This window comes from Condylura cristata, unplaced genomic scaffold (assembly GCF_000260355.1).
Source record: "Condylura cristata isolate star-nosed mole 26May11 unplaced genomic scaffold, ConCri1.0 scaffold00011, whole genome shotgun sequence".
NCBI classification, from domain to species: domain Eukaryota; kingdom Metazoa; phylum Chordata; class Mammalia; order Eulipotyphla; family Talpidae; genus Condylura; species Condylura cristata.
In genome coordinates, this window is record NW_004567112.1 from 7,230,548 (window position 1) to 7,245,311 (window position 14,764).

The 14,764-nt window shown below is 37.4% G+C and overlaps 1 protein-coding gene across 2 annotated transcripts in view; it reads left to right on the top strand.

The window, feature by feature from the left end:
* PDZD8 (PDZ domain containing 8) overlaps positions 1 to 14,271 on the top strand; it is a 60,115-nt gene extending 45,844 nt beyond the window's left edge. Inside the window, exons 4-5 of one of the 2 annotated variants that reach the window (XM_012723842.1) lie at positions 6,258 to 6,420; positions 10,962 to 14,271. In XM_012723842.1, the coding sequence (XP_012579296.1) occupies positions 6,258 to 6,420; positions 10,962 to 13,090 (2,292 nt within the window). In that variant the 3' untranslated portion in view covers positions 13,091 to 14,271. Of the gene's footprint in view, positions 1 to 6,257; positions 6,421 to 10,007; positions 10,066 to 10,961 lie in introns of those variants that run through there. The other variant, XM_012723843.1, reaches the window with a different exon arrangement.
* Positions 14,272 to 14,764: the final 493 nt, after the last annotated feature.

A 14,764-nucleotide genomic window follows, 5' to 3' on the forward strand; every position in this document is an offset into this window, starting at 1 on the left:
AAAAAAAATAATTTTTGTATTCATTTGAGATGTGAATATTTACTTCTGCAGTAGTTTGTCTCAGCTGACAGATTCTTTTTTCATTTATCTGGCTTAAGGGTTTAAGATCTGTTCAAATTTACCTTTATGAATAATTAAACTTTAATGATCTTTGACAAGTTCTTTGGGAGTTTATAGTAGTTTATAGTTGTTTTATATGTCTGTTTCAAGAGTTATACTTTCTCTGAAAAAGATAGTATGAACACGTGGATCCAAACTGATTTTTTTTAAGTACAATCAATTTTTACAATGGCAGGTGTAAGCTGAAATGTTTCATGTCATCCTTGAATGCTGAGTAATTATATTGCATTGCTTCAAGGACTCAAATTCTCAGTCATCTTCATTTCAGGCCCATGAGACTCCAACAGAATCAAGGAGGGTGCTATATTTTAACTTTTTCAAAATAGCCTTATATCAGCAAAGAACATTCACACGTTTCCCTTTTGTGAATGTTTAGCATGGTACTAGAGGAATTTGTGGGTTCATCAGTGATGATTGTGGCTTTTAAATGTGAGGGATGGGAAATATGGCCTTAGATTTTTTAACAGCCTTGTTACTGCCTCCCTTCAGCAATAACAGTGCAATTTTCTGAGGTGGTTAATAATCAGGGAGTCAGATAAGGGTTTTAAAACACGAGAAAGCAGAACTCTGTAACATATGACAAACCCGGTGAAGATAGAGCAATGCCTAGTACCGAAAAGACTTGGAGAAGAAAAAAATGGTTGTTGATTTGTCTGAAATGTGGTATTTCCTATATGATAACTAAGTTATATGCTTTCAAATTTTTTAAAGTATTAGCAGTAAAACCACTGCAGACCAATGTAGAAGTAGTGGAATCACAGGAAAACACTGCAGTAAGTGAGAAATGCCCTCCCCAAAAAATGTTTTATGAGGATTACACTGTAAGGCTCATTCTTCAAGGCTCCCTCTTCGAGAACCACATGCTTTTTGTCACTTGGCCATCTTGCATCACCATGTTCCTCAAGAGAAAGCTCCTGTGGGAAGTACTCTAGTTCAGCCAGTGCTGTCTGAAGTGCTCCAGTTCCTGTCTACCTGCAAGTGTCTTATTAGCTGGGTTCAGTGTGATTTCCTTTCCCCATTAACCTTGTTGCCCTGCATCTTTGGTGAATGGAAAAAGGAAAGAATTGAGAAAGGGAAATTGGGTATCAGTTTTCCCAAATAAGTGGGAAAGATAGAGTCCAGATCCTTCTTTCCCTGCAAAATGGGCCCTGAGGCCAGGCAGGTCGCAAGACTGGGGCTAGCCAGGCTAGGAACTTCAATCTAACACTTTGCTGACCAAGTAGGCCTGTTTCTGTGCTTCATACCATTTTGTCAATTATAATTAGGCATTTAGAAATTGAATGTTCTGTCTTTTCATAATTACCATATAAGGTGTGTCTGAGCAATTTCTCTAGCTCACCGATATGCTCATCTAAACCATAGAGTTCCCCAACTGAAAACAAGAACTTCTTGATTTCATTTTTAAGGCTTTCATGTTCATTTAGTGATTTATGAAGTGCTTCTTTCTCAACATTTGGATTTTGTTGAAAGAAAGAAAATGTATCTGTGATAAAATCTCAAGAGTTGTGTTTTAAAATAGGTTTAGGTTTTAGGTTTAAAGTACTTGAGCTTTGGGAATATGAATGAACAGGTAGTGGCCTATAAAAGAAGTATTTAATTATTTACAAACGTGTATTTTTATGAAATGTTTTATAAATAGCAACCAAAATGAAATATATTTTTAAACATATGACTTTTGGAGTTTGATTTATTTAACCAAAAAATAACCTTTGTCTTAGGTTGCTATTCATGAAATTGGGATTAAAAGAATTTTTTTGAGTGAATCAGAGTAAGTTTTTTTTTTTTTTTTAAGATTTATTTATTTATGCATACAGAACTGGGATACAGGCCAGGGGTGCAGGGGTGGTGAGAGAATTAACCAGAAACAGTGGGGAGGAGAACAGGCTAAATGACAAAGTACTCTGCCTAAGAGAGCAGTGGGTGGACCAGGAGAGGTCTGCCATGCCATGTGGATCACCTCTGGGGTGGGGATCGAACTCATGCTGAAGTGGCTTTAGCTTCTTAGTGCTGTGCTTTAACCTGCTGCGCCACCAGGGAGGGCCCCAGAGTGAGTTTTAAGCATTACTTGCATTCAAATTTCCAGTCACATTTCAGGGATAATTAATGCTTTTAAATTGTTTTTGTGCCTCAAGTACCATTTATTACTTTGACCATCTTGTGTATAAAATTATTTATGGAAATGCTATCATATTGCTTCTTTCTTTGGAAAAAGTTGAATGAACCAAGGGTCCCTCCTTCCCTCTTCACATAGGTCGAACTTGTCAGATTGTTGTTACATTGAATAGTCTTCAGTTCTTCAAATGTACCATGATAACTCTCCTCTCCTCCCATCTGCTGCTGTGTTTATTTACATTGCATCTTCTCACGACCTGGCTTGGCAAACACCTACTCATCCTTCACATGTTGAATTTGGTTTTTTTGAAATGTTTTTTTCTGCTCACTAAGTTACATAGAAATACTGTAATTATTAGCTCATCCTAATGCTAACCTCTGCTTCCAGCTGGGCCAGTGAGACTCATCTGTGCCCCAGATCTAGCATATGGCTCCCAAGCAGTTGAATGAGTGAGCTAATCAGTTAGTGTATTACTTGTCTTTCTTAATAAGTTTGTTATAAGTGATATAAAATGTGTATTTCTAGGGTCAACTTTGATAGTTTTTGAAAACGTTGAAATACTTTATTTGGGGGGAGAGCTGTTATAGAATGTATTGGTATGTCTGAAGGTCATGTGCATTTTTTTAATTGCAGTATAATGAAAATTCTAGTAGAACAGTTTTACTGGCTTACATTATGGGTCAGCAAGAATGGGAGTGGTTATCTGCATTTAAAAACCTGCCGTTTGGGCCCTCCCTGGTGGCGCAGCGGGTTAAAGCACTGCACTAAGAAGCTGAAACCACTTCCGCATGAGTTCGATTCCCGCCTGCCCCGGAGGTGACCACATGGCGTGGCAGACCTCTCCTGATCCGCCCGCTGCTCTCCTCAGCAGTGTACTTCATCAATCTGCCTGTTCTGCTCCCCACTCTGTCTCTGGTGAAGTCTTTCGCCACCCCTGAGTCTCTGGCCTGTACCCCAGTTCTGTATGCACAAATAAATAAATCTTAAAAAAAAAAAAAAAAAACCCTGCCGTTAAAAGTTCTGTTTATACTGGTTTCATATACCTCTATGTACTGATTATTATATTATTATTATTATTACTGATTTTTATGTCTTAGATCACATCTCCCCCCTTCCTAGAAAGGAGGATTGGGAAATAGTTTCATGATTTTTTTTTTCCAGAAATGTATTTGATGAAAGAACACTCAAACTACACCCATTCAAAATAATTTAGGATCTTTCCCTTAATAAATCTTTTATTCTTTCTTTCTCAGTGCTATGAGTTCATGTAGGAAAGAATAGTTTATAAAATAAAAGTTGCATTAAAATATATCCTCTTATCTGTTCTGTAAAATTATGTCCATGTTAGGAAAGGATTAAAAAAGTTAATATGTTGTTTTCCCCCCAGGTAAAAATAAGGCATCCCAGCTGGGTCTCACAAAGGCTAAAAGGATGTCAGAGTGTCAGAGCTCTTAAAGACTGTCTTGGTCTTTTTACTAAATTGCACTCCACAGATAGATGCACATACTGCTAGAAATTTTAAACCTGTGTCTGACATTATTGATGAAGTTAAATGTCTGCAATCTTGTATGTATTGACTAGTGATTCAGCTCATGTAATTGCTATTTAGTCAGCATCTGTCAGCAGTTCTAGACAATTGATAAATTACTTTCTTGGATGTCATATAAAAATTATTAGAAATAGGGTCTCTATTCCAGTAGAAATTTACCTTTTGGTTTCAATAAAATTCAGGACATTTGACCCAGCTATGTTTATTTTTACAGCATCATTTTAAAAGTTCCATTTTAGCATAGGCTTTAATCATATATAATTTTATTTTATAATTTTATTTTATTTTTTTGCATAGAAGAACTGGAGTGTAGGCCAGCGGTGTAGGGGTGGGGTTGACAGGATTCCCCAGAGACAGAATGGGGAGCAGAACAGGCAGATCTGCTGAAATACACTGCTGAGGGGAGCAGCAGGCAAGACAGGACAGGTCTGCTATGCCATGTGGGTCAGGTCCCTGGCTGGGATGGAACTCAGGCTGTAGCTGTGATAACACGGAAACTTCACCCCTAGGCTACCAGGTAGACACTCACATATGATTTTAAAGTATGGATACTTGTGTAAGGGGGGTATTAAGTAATGTAATATTTTTGGCTGTTGTATAAAATAATTTTACTTCAGTGGTGGTGTTAGATTTGGTCCAAAATCACGAATCACTTGGATGATCTTACAACCTTATCTTAAATTTTACAATAAAATAACACTTTTGTTATTTTACATGCTTCGTTTTTTTTCAGGTTTTTAATTAAGAGGTGTTTTAGTATTCTAAAACATTTGAATCACTGTCAGAACTGTTTTTAAATTTCTGTCTTAGTGTGCACTTAAAAGGAAAATAACTAGCTTTTAACAAGAAATAAAAGGAAGGTGGTATCTTAAGTTCTGTCCTATGTAAGCATAACATTAAGAGTATCTAACAGTAGTAAAAATTGGGGAGGGTGGAAAGTTGTATTTTCCTTTATTAATTATTCCTTCTGAAAACCTTACCTCCTCTTCCATCCAGAAAGTTTAGATTAAGAGTTACTTGAAGTAAAGCAAAGTGAGTATATGATGTACAGGCAGTAAATAAAGAAACCTAAAGCCTGTTCAGCCTTGATTCCCTTGAACTCCAGTCACCAAACTTCAACTCCACTTTAAGAACAAAAGAAAAATCACAAAGAACATATTCCAAGATCAACCACTAGCTTGCACAGTTTGGCTTTCAGACTCATACAACTTGGTTTTTCACACTAGCTGCTATTAAAATTTTGATACTAGAAAAATTTGCTTTCTAAATTCCACCTTTGGCACTTATATAATACAAATATGTTCATGAATTTGAGAGAATGTGTTCTTAAGGGCTTTTGTTAACTGAAACCATTTTTAACATAAGGTGATTATTTACTATATCATAAGGTAAGAATTTGGACAAACATCTTTGGAGATTTAAAGACTTGATGGTTTTCATAAGGGCTGTTTTTGTTGGTTCTTTAGGTAATCAAAAATTAGATACATTTCCCATTTCTCCTTAATTCTAAGCAAATTTGCCAAAATTAACACCCATATTAAAGACCAGCCACCCAAAAAGGCTCATTTACTAGCTAACATTAGTAGGAGTATTGGTTTTCTAGCTTTTAAGTGAGAATTATGTATTAGTGAATACAGTGATATATTTGGATATTAGGTAACTTAGCATAGAGTGTTTTTTATGAGATATTCTTGAAGAACAGAATTAAGAAATATAGACTGGCTGATAATACAATTAGACTGACTTTTAAGTTACCTCAGTAAACACAAATTGAATTCTTGTCTTCTAGAGAAAAGTGGCATTCCGTACTTTGTTTTTTAATCATTGTATCAAATGAAGACAAATAGCATGCATTCTCTGTGTCCTTTCTAATTCACAGATGATATGTGATAAATTGGATGGAATTTGTTTAGAAAGCAAATGATCTTGATGAGTTACAATCAGATATCTCACTAACAAGATAGCTCTTCATGAAATAGAAATATAAATGCTTCCTTTGCCTTTCCTAACAAAATTTAACTGTATTACCATAAAAGAAGTTCATAGCATATATAATGACTTCGAAGTTTGTTCCCATTATATCCAGTGGGATCTCAATTTTGTGTTAAAATAAACATGTACTGTTTATATTAAAGAATAGTAACAGTTCTAGGTACTGTGATTAGGAGTGGTTTTCTTTTCATTTTACTTTTGTTTATTTCTGAATGTTCTATTATATAATGAGCATGGATTTTTAATCAGACACACTGATAAGAAAATAATTATTTTGAAAAAAGGCCCAAGTGTGCTTTCTGAGCATGTTACTCTAAAAAGATTGTTGCAATAAACATTTGCTCCCTTCTTTGTTTATCTGGAATAATAGCCATCATGGTACAATCGTCAGCAGCAGTTACAATGCTCCATCATGTGATTGTTCTCTTTCCAACTGCTATGTACCTATTGAATCTATTTTCATTTTTTCCCTCCTTACCAAAGGTTGAATTAATAAAGGGGAATTTACAGAGTGTTGGACTTACACTTCGTCTTGTCCAGTCAGCTGACGGGTATGCTGGACATGTCATAATTGAGACTGTGGCCCCAAACTCGCCTGCTGCAATTGCAGATCTTCAGCGAGGAGATCGACTAATTGCTATTGGAGGTAATTATAATGATATTCAGTATACTTTACTTTTACAGAGAACAGGTGTGGGAGTTTTCCCTCTCTTCCTCCTTTACTTCTATAAACATGTTACTCTTATAATGGAAGGAAAGTAATAACTTTGTTACAAATAAAAATCTTGAGGAAGCCTTAAAAACTAAATTTAAAACACATTTTAGTCCTAATCTTACTAATCTGTAATACTTCATACTACTTATATGTAACTTTCCTAGTTTTTCTTCCCTTCACAACTAGTACTCCTCTAATTTTTACTAAATATGAAAGAAGAGCAAGAAAATAGTCACCTTTTCTGTGTAACCACCATTGCTACTCCCCGGGGCCTAAAATTGATTTTATTAGTAATCACTTAGTATTAGCTATTGAACAAGAGAAACTAGTAGTTCTTGTCCAGGAGAGTATTGGAACTGATCTGTTACTCTCAATGTTGGTGGCCCCATATTGTCTCTTAACGACTAGCCATGTATTGGTAGGTTGTCATTCAAAGTGCAGCCCGACTCGCTGTCGCTGGCAGAAATGTGTCCCCAGCATCCCTTCCTGCAAATTGGATGGCTGCCCACTAAATCTCTGTAGATAGACATAGTGTATACTTGGGTATTTATGAGTAGGCAGTAGGACTCTGCTGTGCACACCAGTGGGGGGAAATGGACAGATCCTGTAGTGTGAAAAAATAAACAAGGATGTTTAAAAACAAAGAGTATGTAAAGTAGAAATCAAACGTTTTCAGACCTTTGTAGCACTGGGCCCGCACAGTCTTAAGTTTGCCAAGGGATTTTCTGAACACGTGGATGGGCACAGTGCTCCTTCAAGAGCACAATGGTGGGTCTTCTCACAGCTAACACAATAAGTGAAAGATCAGTTCTTGAACCAGTGAGCAGTTATCCTTAGATATTTGTCAAAGAACTCTGCCTTTGATTGAAATCTGTCATAATAAACAACTAAGGGAAATTGCTTAGATGCATACCTGGCAATCCAACTAAGTCAACATTTTCATATAGAAATCCCTGATAGGTCATTAATTGAGCTTCTCAAACTTTTCTTGTATATTCCAGTCACTCATACATAGTATTACAATGTGGATCCTGAGTGAGCAGGCCTTGTGCTGCAGCTCAGGGTGCTACATCAAACGTGCTCTCACATGCTGCTATTGGCCCATAAACTTGAGGCTAGCAAGGGCATAAAATAGACCTCCTCTGTTTTCCTGTTGTTTAACACAAATGTTAAGAATTATTCCCCCTCAGATGAAAAGCACAGTTCAGTATAAATTTTTTATGTCCACACATATCCTGTTTTGATTTCACCTACAGGATAAAGTTAATTTTTCTTTTTTACGTCCTTTTTGAAAAGTTTTTGTTTTCATTTACACAAGTAGTAACTATATATACTTAAAATAAAATTCAAACAATATAAATGTATATAGAATGAAAAATCACTTGTCCTTCATATCTAACACTTAGAAAAAAGTAATATTGTGATGAGGGGTGGGTATAATACACATGTATTTTTTAGTAGCTATAATTTGTTTATATGGATATGTAATATTTTAAATATTTTATAATAGCATTGGTGATAGCAGAAATAAGAATCCCCAAAAATGTTTGTAATATTTGAAGCTCAGTGATGGAGTTTTACAGTTTCCTTAACTTCTACATATATTTTTTTGAAATATTCCAAAAGGAAAGGAATGCATATTTGGCCATCCAGTCCTCCAAAGCAGAGGGGCATCTCCACAAAGCTCCTGGTAGTCAGGGAAGAGAAGAGATGAAGGCAGGAGTTAAGTCACAAGGAAGGCTTTAGGATGAGTTGTTTTTGTCTACTAGAGATCATTAAGTGGATTTGGTTTCATTTGTGCATATGCCAGACTACAGTTTTGCTGGGACATAGAGGGAAGTAGTAGAAGATAACGAATCATAAAGAACCTTTTTAGAACGCTTAAGATTTCAGTGTGATGAGTTTGTGAGTTAATAGTATTTGAGACAAAGCTTTAGGAAAACTGGGGAGCAGTGTGTTTTGGTGATTAAAGTGAGTATGGTTTGAGTGGGAGATCATAGTGAAGGTCTGCTTATTAAAGCCATTTATTAAGAGGTTCTGAACAGGGAATGAAAATGGCAAGGATGCCAAGTTAGAATTGACAGCTGAATGACGCCATTGATATTCAGGATTCAGTTTGGTTTACGGGGAGTATGACTAATTGATTTTTGGAGAAGTGAGAGAAGGAGAATGAGACTGTCAGTGAGAATATCAGTTACCTACACTGAGTTTGTAGCACCAAAGAAGCATCAAGATAAGTGCTAGCCAGAAGTAGTTGTGAATGCAGAACTACAGTGAAGACAATTGGAAGCAAACTGAAGAAGTTGATGGTTGAAACGACTAAAGTGATTAGAGAAAACAGCTGAAAGAATTGACAGGCAAAAACACGAGAACATTTGTATTTAAGATGCAAGTGCACATGATGATGAAAACAAAGGTGAGAAGAACCAAATTAGTACAGTGTCAGGGGAACCAGGGCAAAGGAAGGTTTTAAGACAAAAAAAAAAGGAGAAAAATATATAGGCAAGAATAATTGATGGAGCAAAGTACAGAAGGAGGTGGGATATAATAAGGTCTAAAGTCCATGTAAAGGGATGTATCTTATCTTCTCTGATAGACTTATCCTTAAAGTGATTGGCAGGGAAAGAAAGTGGGTTCTTGTTGTATCTTTTTAGTAAGGAAGGGGATTCATCTATAGTATAAAAAAAGAGTAGGGAGAGAGGGGCAAAGGGCAATAGAAAAAGTTTAAAACTGGTGTTCTGGGGCCCTCCCTGGTGATCCAGTGGGTTAAAGCACAGCACTATGAGGCTACCACAGCTTGTAGCATGAGTTCAATCCCCAGCCAGGGAGGTGACCCACAAGGCACAGCAGACCTCTCCTGTATCAGCCACAGCTCCCCTCAGCAATATATTTTAGTACATCTGCCTCTTCTGCACCCCACTCTGTCTTTGGTGAATCTTCTTAACCCCCACACCTCTGGCATATACCCCAGATTTGTATGCATAAATAAATTTTTAAATAAGAATCTGTGTTCCGGAGGTAGAGTTGTTTAGAGAGGAATCAAATGAATACCAAAGCAATGCTGAATACCATGTTGAAGGTGAAAAGATACCTTGGTGCTAGGTCCAGGTAGAAGATGAGTAGGTGGTGAGGCTGACAGAACTGGAGAGCAGAAAGACAGAAGGGAACAGCTAGAGCTGGAGAGCAAGTTTGAGATCATCGCTGAAATCTCCCTAAGTTAGGGAAAAAAGCAAGAGCTATCAGGAGGGTGGGAATCTTGAGAGCACAGAAAGAGTGATTGTACATGGAAATTCCCTCAAAACATGTTCAGTTAACAAACAGGATTGTTAGGGTGAAAAATAGGATTTGTGATCAAAGATTAATTTCTAAGTGAAAAATCTTTGATCTGGATAAGCCCCATGTGACGGACAGATCTTAACATGATCTCACCTGGGCAACTGAACTAGAAGAGGGTGGAAGTTGAAGAACTCTGAAGTCAGGTTATTAGATGGGGGCTGATGTTACTTTGATTTATTTAGGATGGCCCTAAGACCTTTGGAAAGCAAAGACCCCTTCTCACCTTTCTCTAAGTCCTACATAAAGGGATAGCTTGGGTAAGTACTGTCTTGGGGAGGGTGGGAGAGGGCAGGAGACATATAGCCTTTAAATGATAATATGTCTAGAACCTCATAGAACACACAAGAAGCTTTTAGCTCTGAGTGCCTCAGGGGAGGGACAATAAGGCCAGGAGTCAGAGGTAAAGGGGAGGGTTTTGTATGTGTGCATACACCTTGTTTCTTCTGAATTTTGAACTATGTTAATGGAACACCTTTTAGAAAATAATGAAATTTTAGATATTACTGATAATTGTGCAAATAGTAACCAGCTTGTTTAACTTTGAAGCAATTGATGCCTTCCTTTTTTTTCAGTTCTGAAAAAGATTAGTTTGTTGAGTAGAACTAATAATAGGAATTTGTAAAAGAATCCATTATGCATAGTATAGTTCTTTGCTAAACTTACTTCAAGCATTGGCCTCCTAATTGAATTATTCATTGCATAATTTATAACCCCTGGATTATTTGAGTTTCCTTCAGTAGAATCAAAGTTTCATTCTAAAGTCGAGTTTAAACTTAAAATACTTTCATTCTTAAAATATTTTCCACTCTGCTCATTTCCTCAGCTCAAACTGAGAAATAATGACAGGATGAAAGCGATTGAGAAGTCATTAGGAGCTAGAATCCTGGCACCAGATTCTGTGGAGTTTCATGTAATCATTTGGTTTGAAAAGAGAGACCCTTCCAGGTTGTCAGCACACTCAGTGTCTGAGAGTCGGTACACCGATGCATCCAAAAGTCAGATAATCTATGTTGGAAGTTTCCCTATTGTTTTTCCAGTAGTTAAATGATCATGAATAATAGCAATGATATCTAGCAAGCTTAACTAATTTTTATTGCAGTAATTCACATATTTTCCCTTTTAAAATCTTCAAACAGGTGTGAAAATCACATCCACCCTGCAAGTGTTGAAACTGATCAAGCAGGCTGGTGACAGAGTGCTGGTGTATTATGAGAGGCCTGTTGGCCAGAGCAGTCAAGGTGTCATGCTGCAGGATACTTTGGGACAGTTGGAAGAAAACTTTCTGTCAAGCTCATGCCAAACAAATTATGAAGAGGAAGCAGCTGGCTTGGCAGTAGATGCTGAAAACAGAGATCTAGATTCTGAATTTGAAGACTTGGCAAGTGATGTCAGAGCACAAAATGAGTTCAGAGAAGAGACACAGTCACTAAGTCATAGTCCCAAACGCACTCCAACAACACTTTCTGTTAAGCCCCTTGGGACTATATCACCTGTTTTAAATCGTAAATTAGTTGCTGGAAGTCTCCCACCCCCACCAAAACTTCCATCCAAGGAAGGAAATAAACCCTTAGCCCTAAAAACTTCTGAGATAACAGGCCCAGCACAAGTGTCAAAATCCACTCAAGGATCCACTTTCAAACCACCCGTGCCACCACGACCACAAGTGAAAGTTCCTTTGCCTTCTGCTGAGATCCCAAATCAGGCAGAACCAGATGTTCTTGTTGAAAAACCAGAGAAGGTACTGCCTCCTCCACCTGTGGATAAATCTGAGAAGCAAACAAGAATTATGGATCATGTCGAAGATGCAGGTACATCTAAGCAGTTTTTAGCAAAGCAAGAAGTGACTAAAGATAACACGTCAGAAAGTCCTTGCCCTCCTAAAGATACTTCTGATGACCCTCAGGCATGGGAATCATCAGAAATTCCTTACCGTAATAAGCTAGGAAAATGGACAAGAACCGGAGCTACATGCGTCTTTGACATAGAAGCCTGTCACAGATACTTAAACATTGCACTGTGGTGCAGGGATCCTTTCAAGTTAGGGGGTCTCATCTGTTTAGGACATGTTAGTTTAAAACTTGAAGAAGTGGCTTTAGGATGCCTCGCAACATCAGACATGGAATATCTTTCCACATTCAGACTGGAAGCCCCATCGCCTAAGGCTATGGTCAGTAGAACTGCGCTGCGCAACCTGAGTATGCAGAAGGGATTCAATGACAAGTTTTGCTTTGGTGACATCACTCTTCACTTCAAATATTTGAAAGAAGGAGAACCAGACCACCATATAGTTACTAACGTAGAGAAAGAAAAAGAACCCCATTTGGTCGAAGAGGTCTCTGCCCTTCTAAAAGAGGAGCACCTTGTTGGGCAGGTGGGTATCACAGAAAATAAGCATAGCTTCCAAGATACTCAGTTCCAGAACCCAACTTGGTGTGATTACTGTAAAAAAAAAGTTTGGACTAAAGCTGCTTCCCAGTGTATGTTCTGTGCTTATGTTTGCCATAAAAAATGTCAGGAAAAGTGTCTAACTGAGACTCCTCTTTGTGGAGCAACAGAGAGGCGGATAGACCGGACCCTGAAAAACCTCAGGCTAGAAGGACAAGAAAGCCTCCTCGGTCTGCCCCCTCGTGTTGATGCTGAAACTAGCAAATCAGTCAATAAAACAACAGGTTTGACAAGACATATCATCAATACTAGTTCTCGTTTGTTAAATTTGCGTCAAGTCTCTAAAACTCGCCTTTCTGAACCAGGAACTGATCTAGCAGAGCCCTCGCCAAAACACACACCCAACACATCAGACAATGAAGGCAGTGACACAGAGGTCTGTGGTCCAAACAGTCCTTCTAAAAGGGGAAACAACACAGGGCTAAAGTTGATGAGAAAAGAGGGGGGTCTGGATGACAGTGTTTTCATTGCAGTCAAAGAAATTGGCCGTGACCTGTACAGGGGTTTGCCTACAGAGGAAAGGATCCAGAAACTAGAGTTCATGCTGGATAAACTGCAGAATGAAATTGATCAGGAGCTGGAACATAATAATTCCCTTATTAGAGAAGAAAAAGAGACAATGGATACAAGGAAAAAATCGCTTCTCTCTGCTGCTTTGGCTAAATCAGGTGAAAGACTGCAAGCGCTAACACTTCTAATGATCCACTACAGAGCAGGCATTGAAGATATGGAATCTTTAGAAAGTCTGTCATTAGACCAGCCCTCCAAAAAAATGAGCAAGTATACAGATGATACAGAAGACATCTTGATAATGGACTAAGTCCACTAATCAATTCTCAGCCATTCAGCAGCATATCAGAAGACCTGTTTGGCCCATCTGAGTCTGTGTAACAAGTCTGTTTAAATTTCCAAGTGATTGAAAAGTTGCATCTGAAGCACAGATGCAACCATGTTAAGCCCTCTTGCACTTCGGCCTGCTTCTCCACAGTTGTTTGCTTGTGTAAGAACAAAAATGAGAAAGATAGTTTTCTAGCAGAAACATTACCAGCCCACTACATTGGTTGGTTCAGATTGCATTTATAGCTATGCTTTATGAGTTTATACTGGGAATTTATTTTTACTAATTTATTTTTCACTTTTTCTAATCGTTTAATTATGTAAACTCACTTTTCATGTTTATGTATGTGTAATGTCTCGTTATTTTCCTTGTAGTTTTTCAATTAGTGTTATATAGAATACCTAGATTCTTGAAAAGTTTTCATTTCCATCATGATTATGACAAATTTGTTGCATGCCTAAATTGACGACAACAATCATTGAAGGAACAAGTTTTGACTCTCCATGTTATGAAGTTTGTCATCTCTACTTGCTTGACATTTTTCTTAATTTAGGGTTTTGGGAGTTTTTTTGTTTTGTTTTTGCCAAATGTAACACTAAAGCAGATGCTGCAGCTTCAGTAAAAGAAATAACTTTTTTTCCATATATTGCTTGCTTTCTGTGCTTCTGTGAAAATTTTTTTAAAGTTTATGTGTAGTTGAGTATAGTAAGACTATAGTGATTAGCTTGAAGAGCTTGCATAGAAAAACATGACATAATAGGAATATAATATGCAGTTGGTCAAGAATTTTGTCAAGAGGACAAGATTACTGAAAAACTGTAACCATTAAGAATTTGAAGTATAAGCTTTCATAATGTTGATGTTTTCATTTTAGATGGAAGTTTAAATACTTTTCATCGTTTTTCATCTTCAGTTCTGCCATAGGAAATAAAGCATGTGGAAGTTCCAGGAGACTGCTCTTAAATAACCATGTAGATACCTGGGTTTTGCTCTTTGGTTTTAGAAATATTTTCACACTGGAGAATTTTGTGAAGGAGAGGAGCCATATAAAACTGACAAGTTGCTTTGTCAGACATCCTCCAGGCTTAAAGGAGTGGTGATCATTCTGAGTGTTTCTCAGCACAGACTGTCTTCACTCATTAAAAAAAAAAAAAGAATGCTTAGAGAGTATACATAGGAAGTAGGACCAGTTCTCAGAAAATGAAAGTCTTCTCTGATGCTCGGGTTGTCACTTGGATCCCAGTAACGCTTTGTTGAGGATAGACGAGGGCATGACCTCTGCTGGTACTGTAGAGGTTCTGACCTTTTATATGCCTATATGAAGTAGATATGTGTGTGCATTTTTTCCCTTTTGTATGATAATTGTACTATGATAATTATAATATGATAATTGACAGTGGAACTGACATAAATTTAAAATTAGATGGAACAGCTTTTAATTTATTTTTTTAAATAATATGTTTATTTTTACATCATTTTGTGCATTTTTCCATCTCAGTTGTAATCCCCGTGGGCTTCCCATCACCAAATCACCCATGTGCCATCACCATAGTCCAGTGCATTTCCCTCCCCTCACCGTTTTTGATCCCATTCCCCACTCCACCCCCATAAAATGTCTTTGGTATATAGCTGTTCATTATTATTATCATTTTTTTG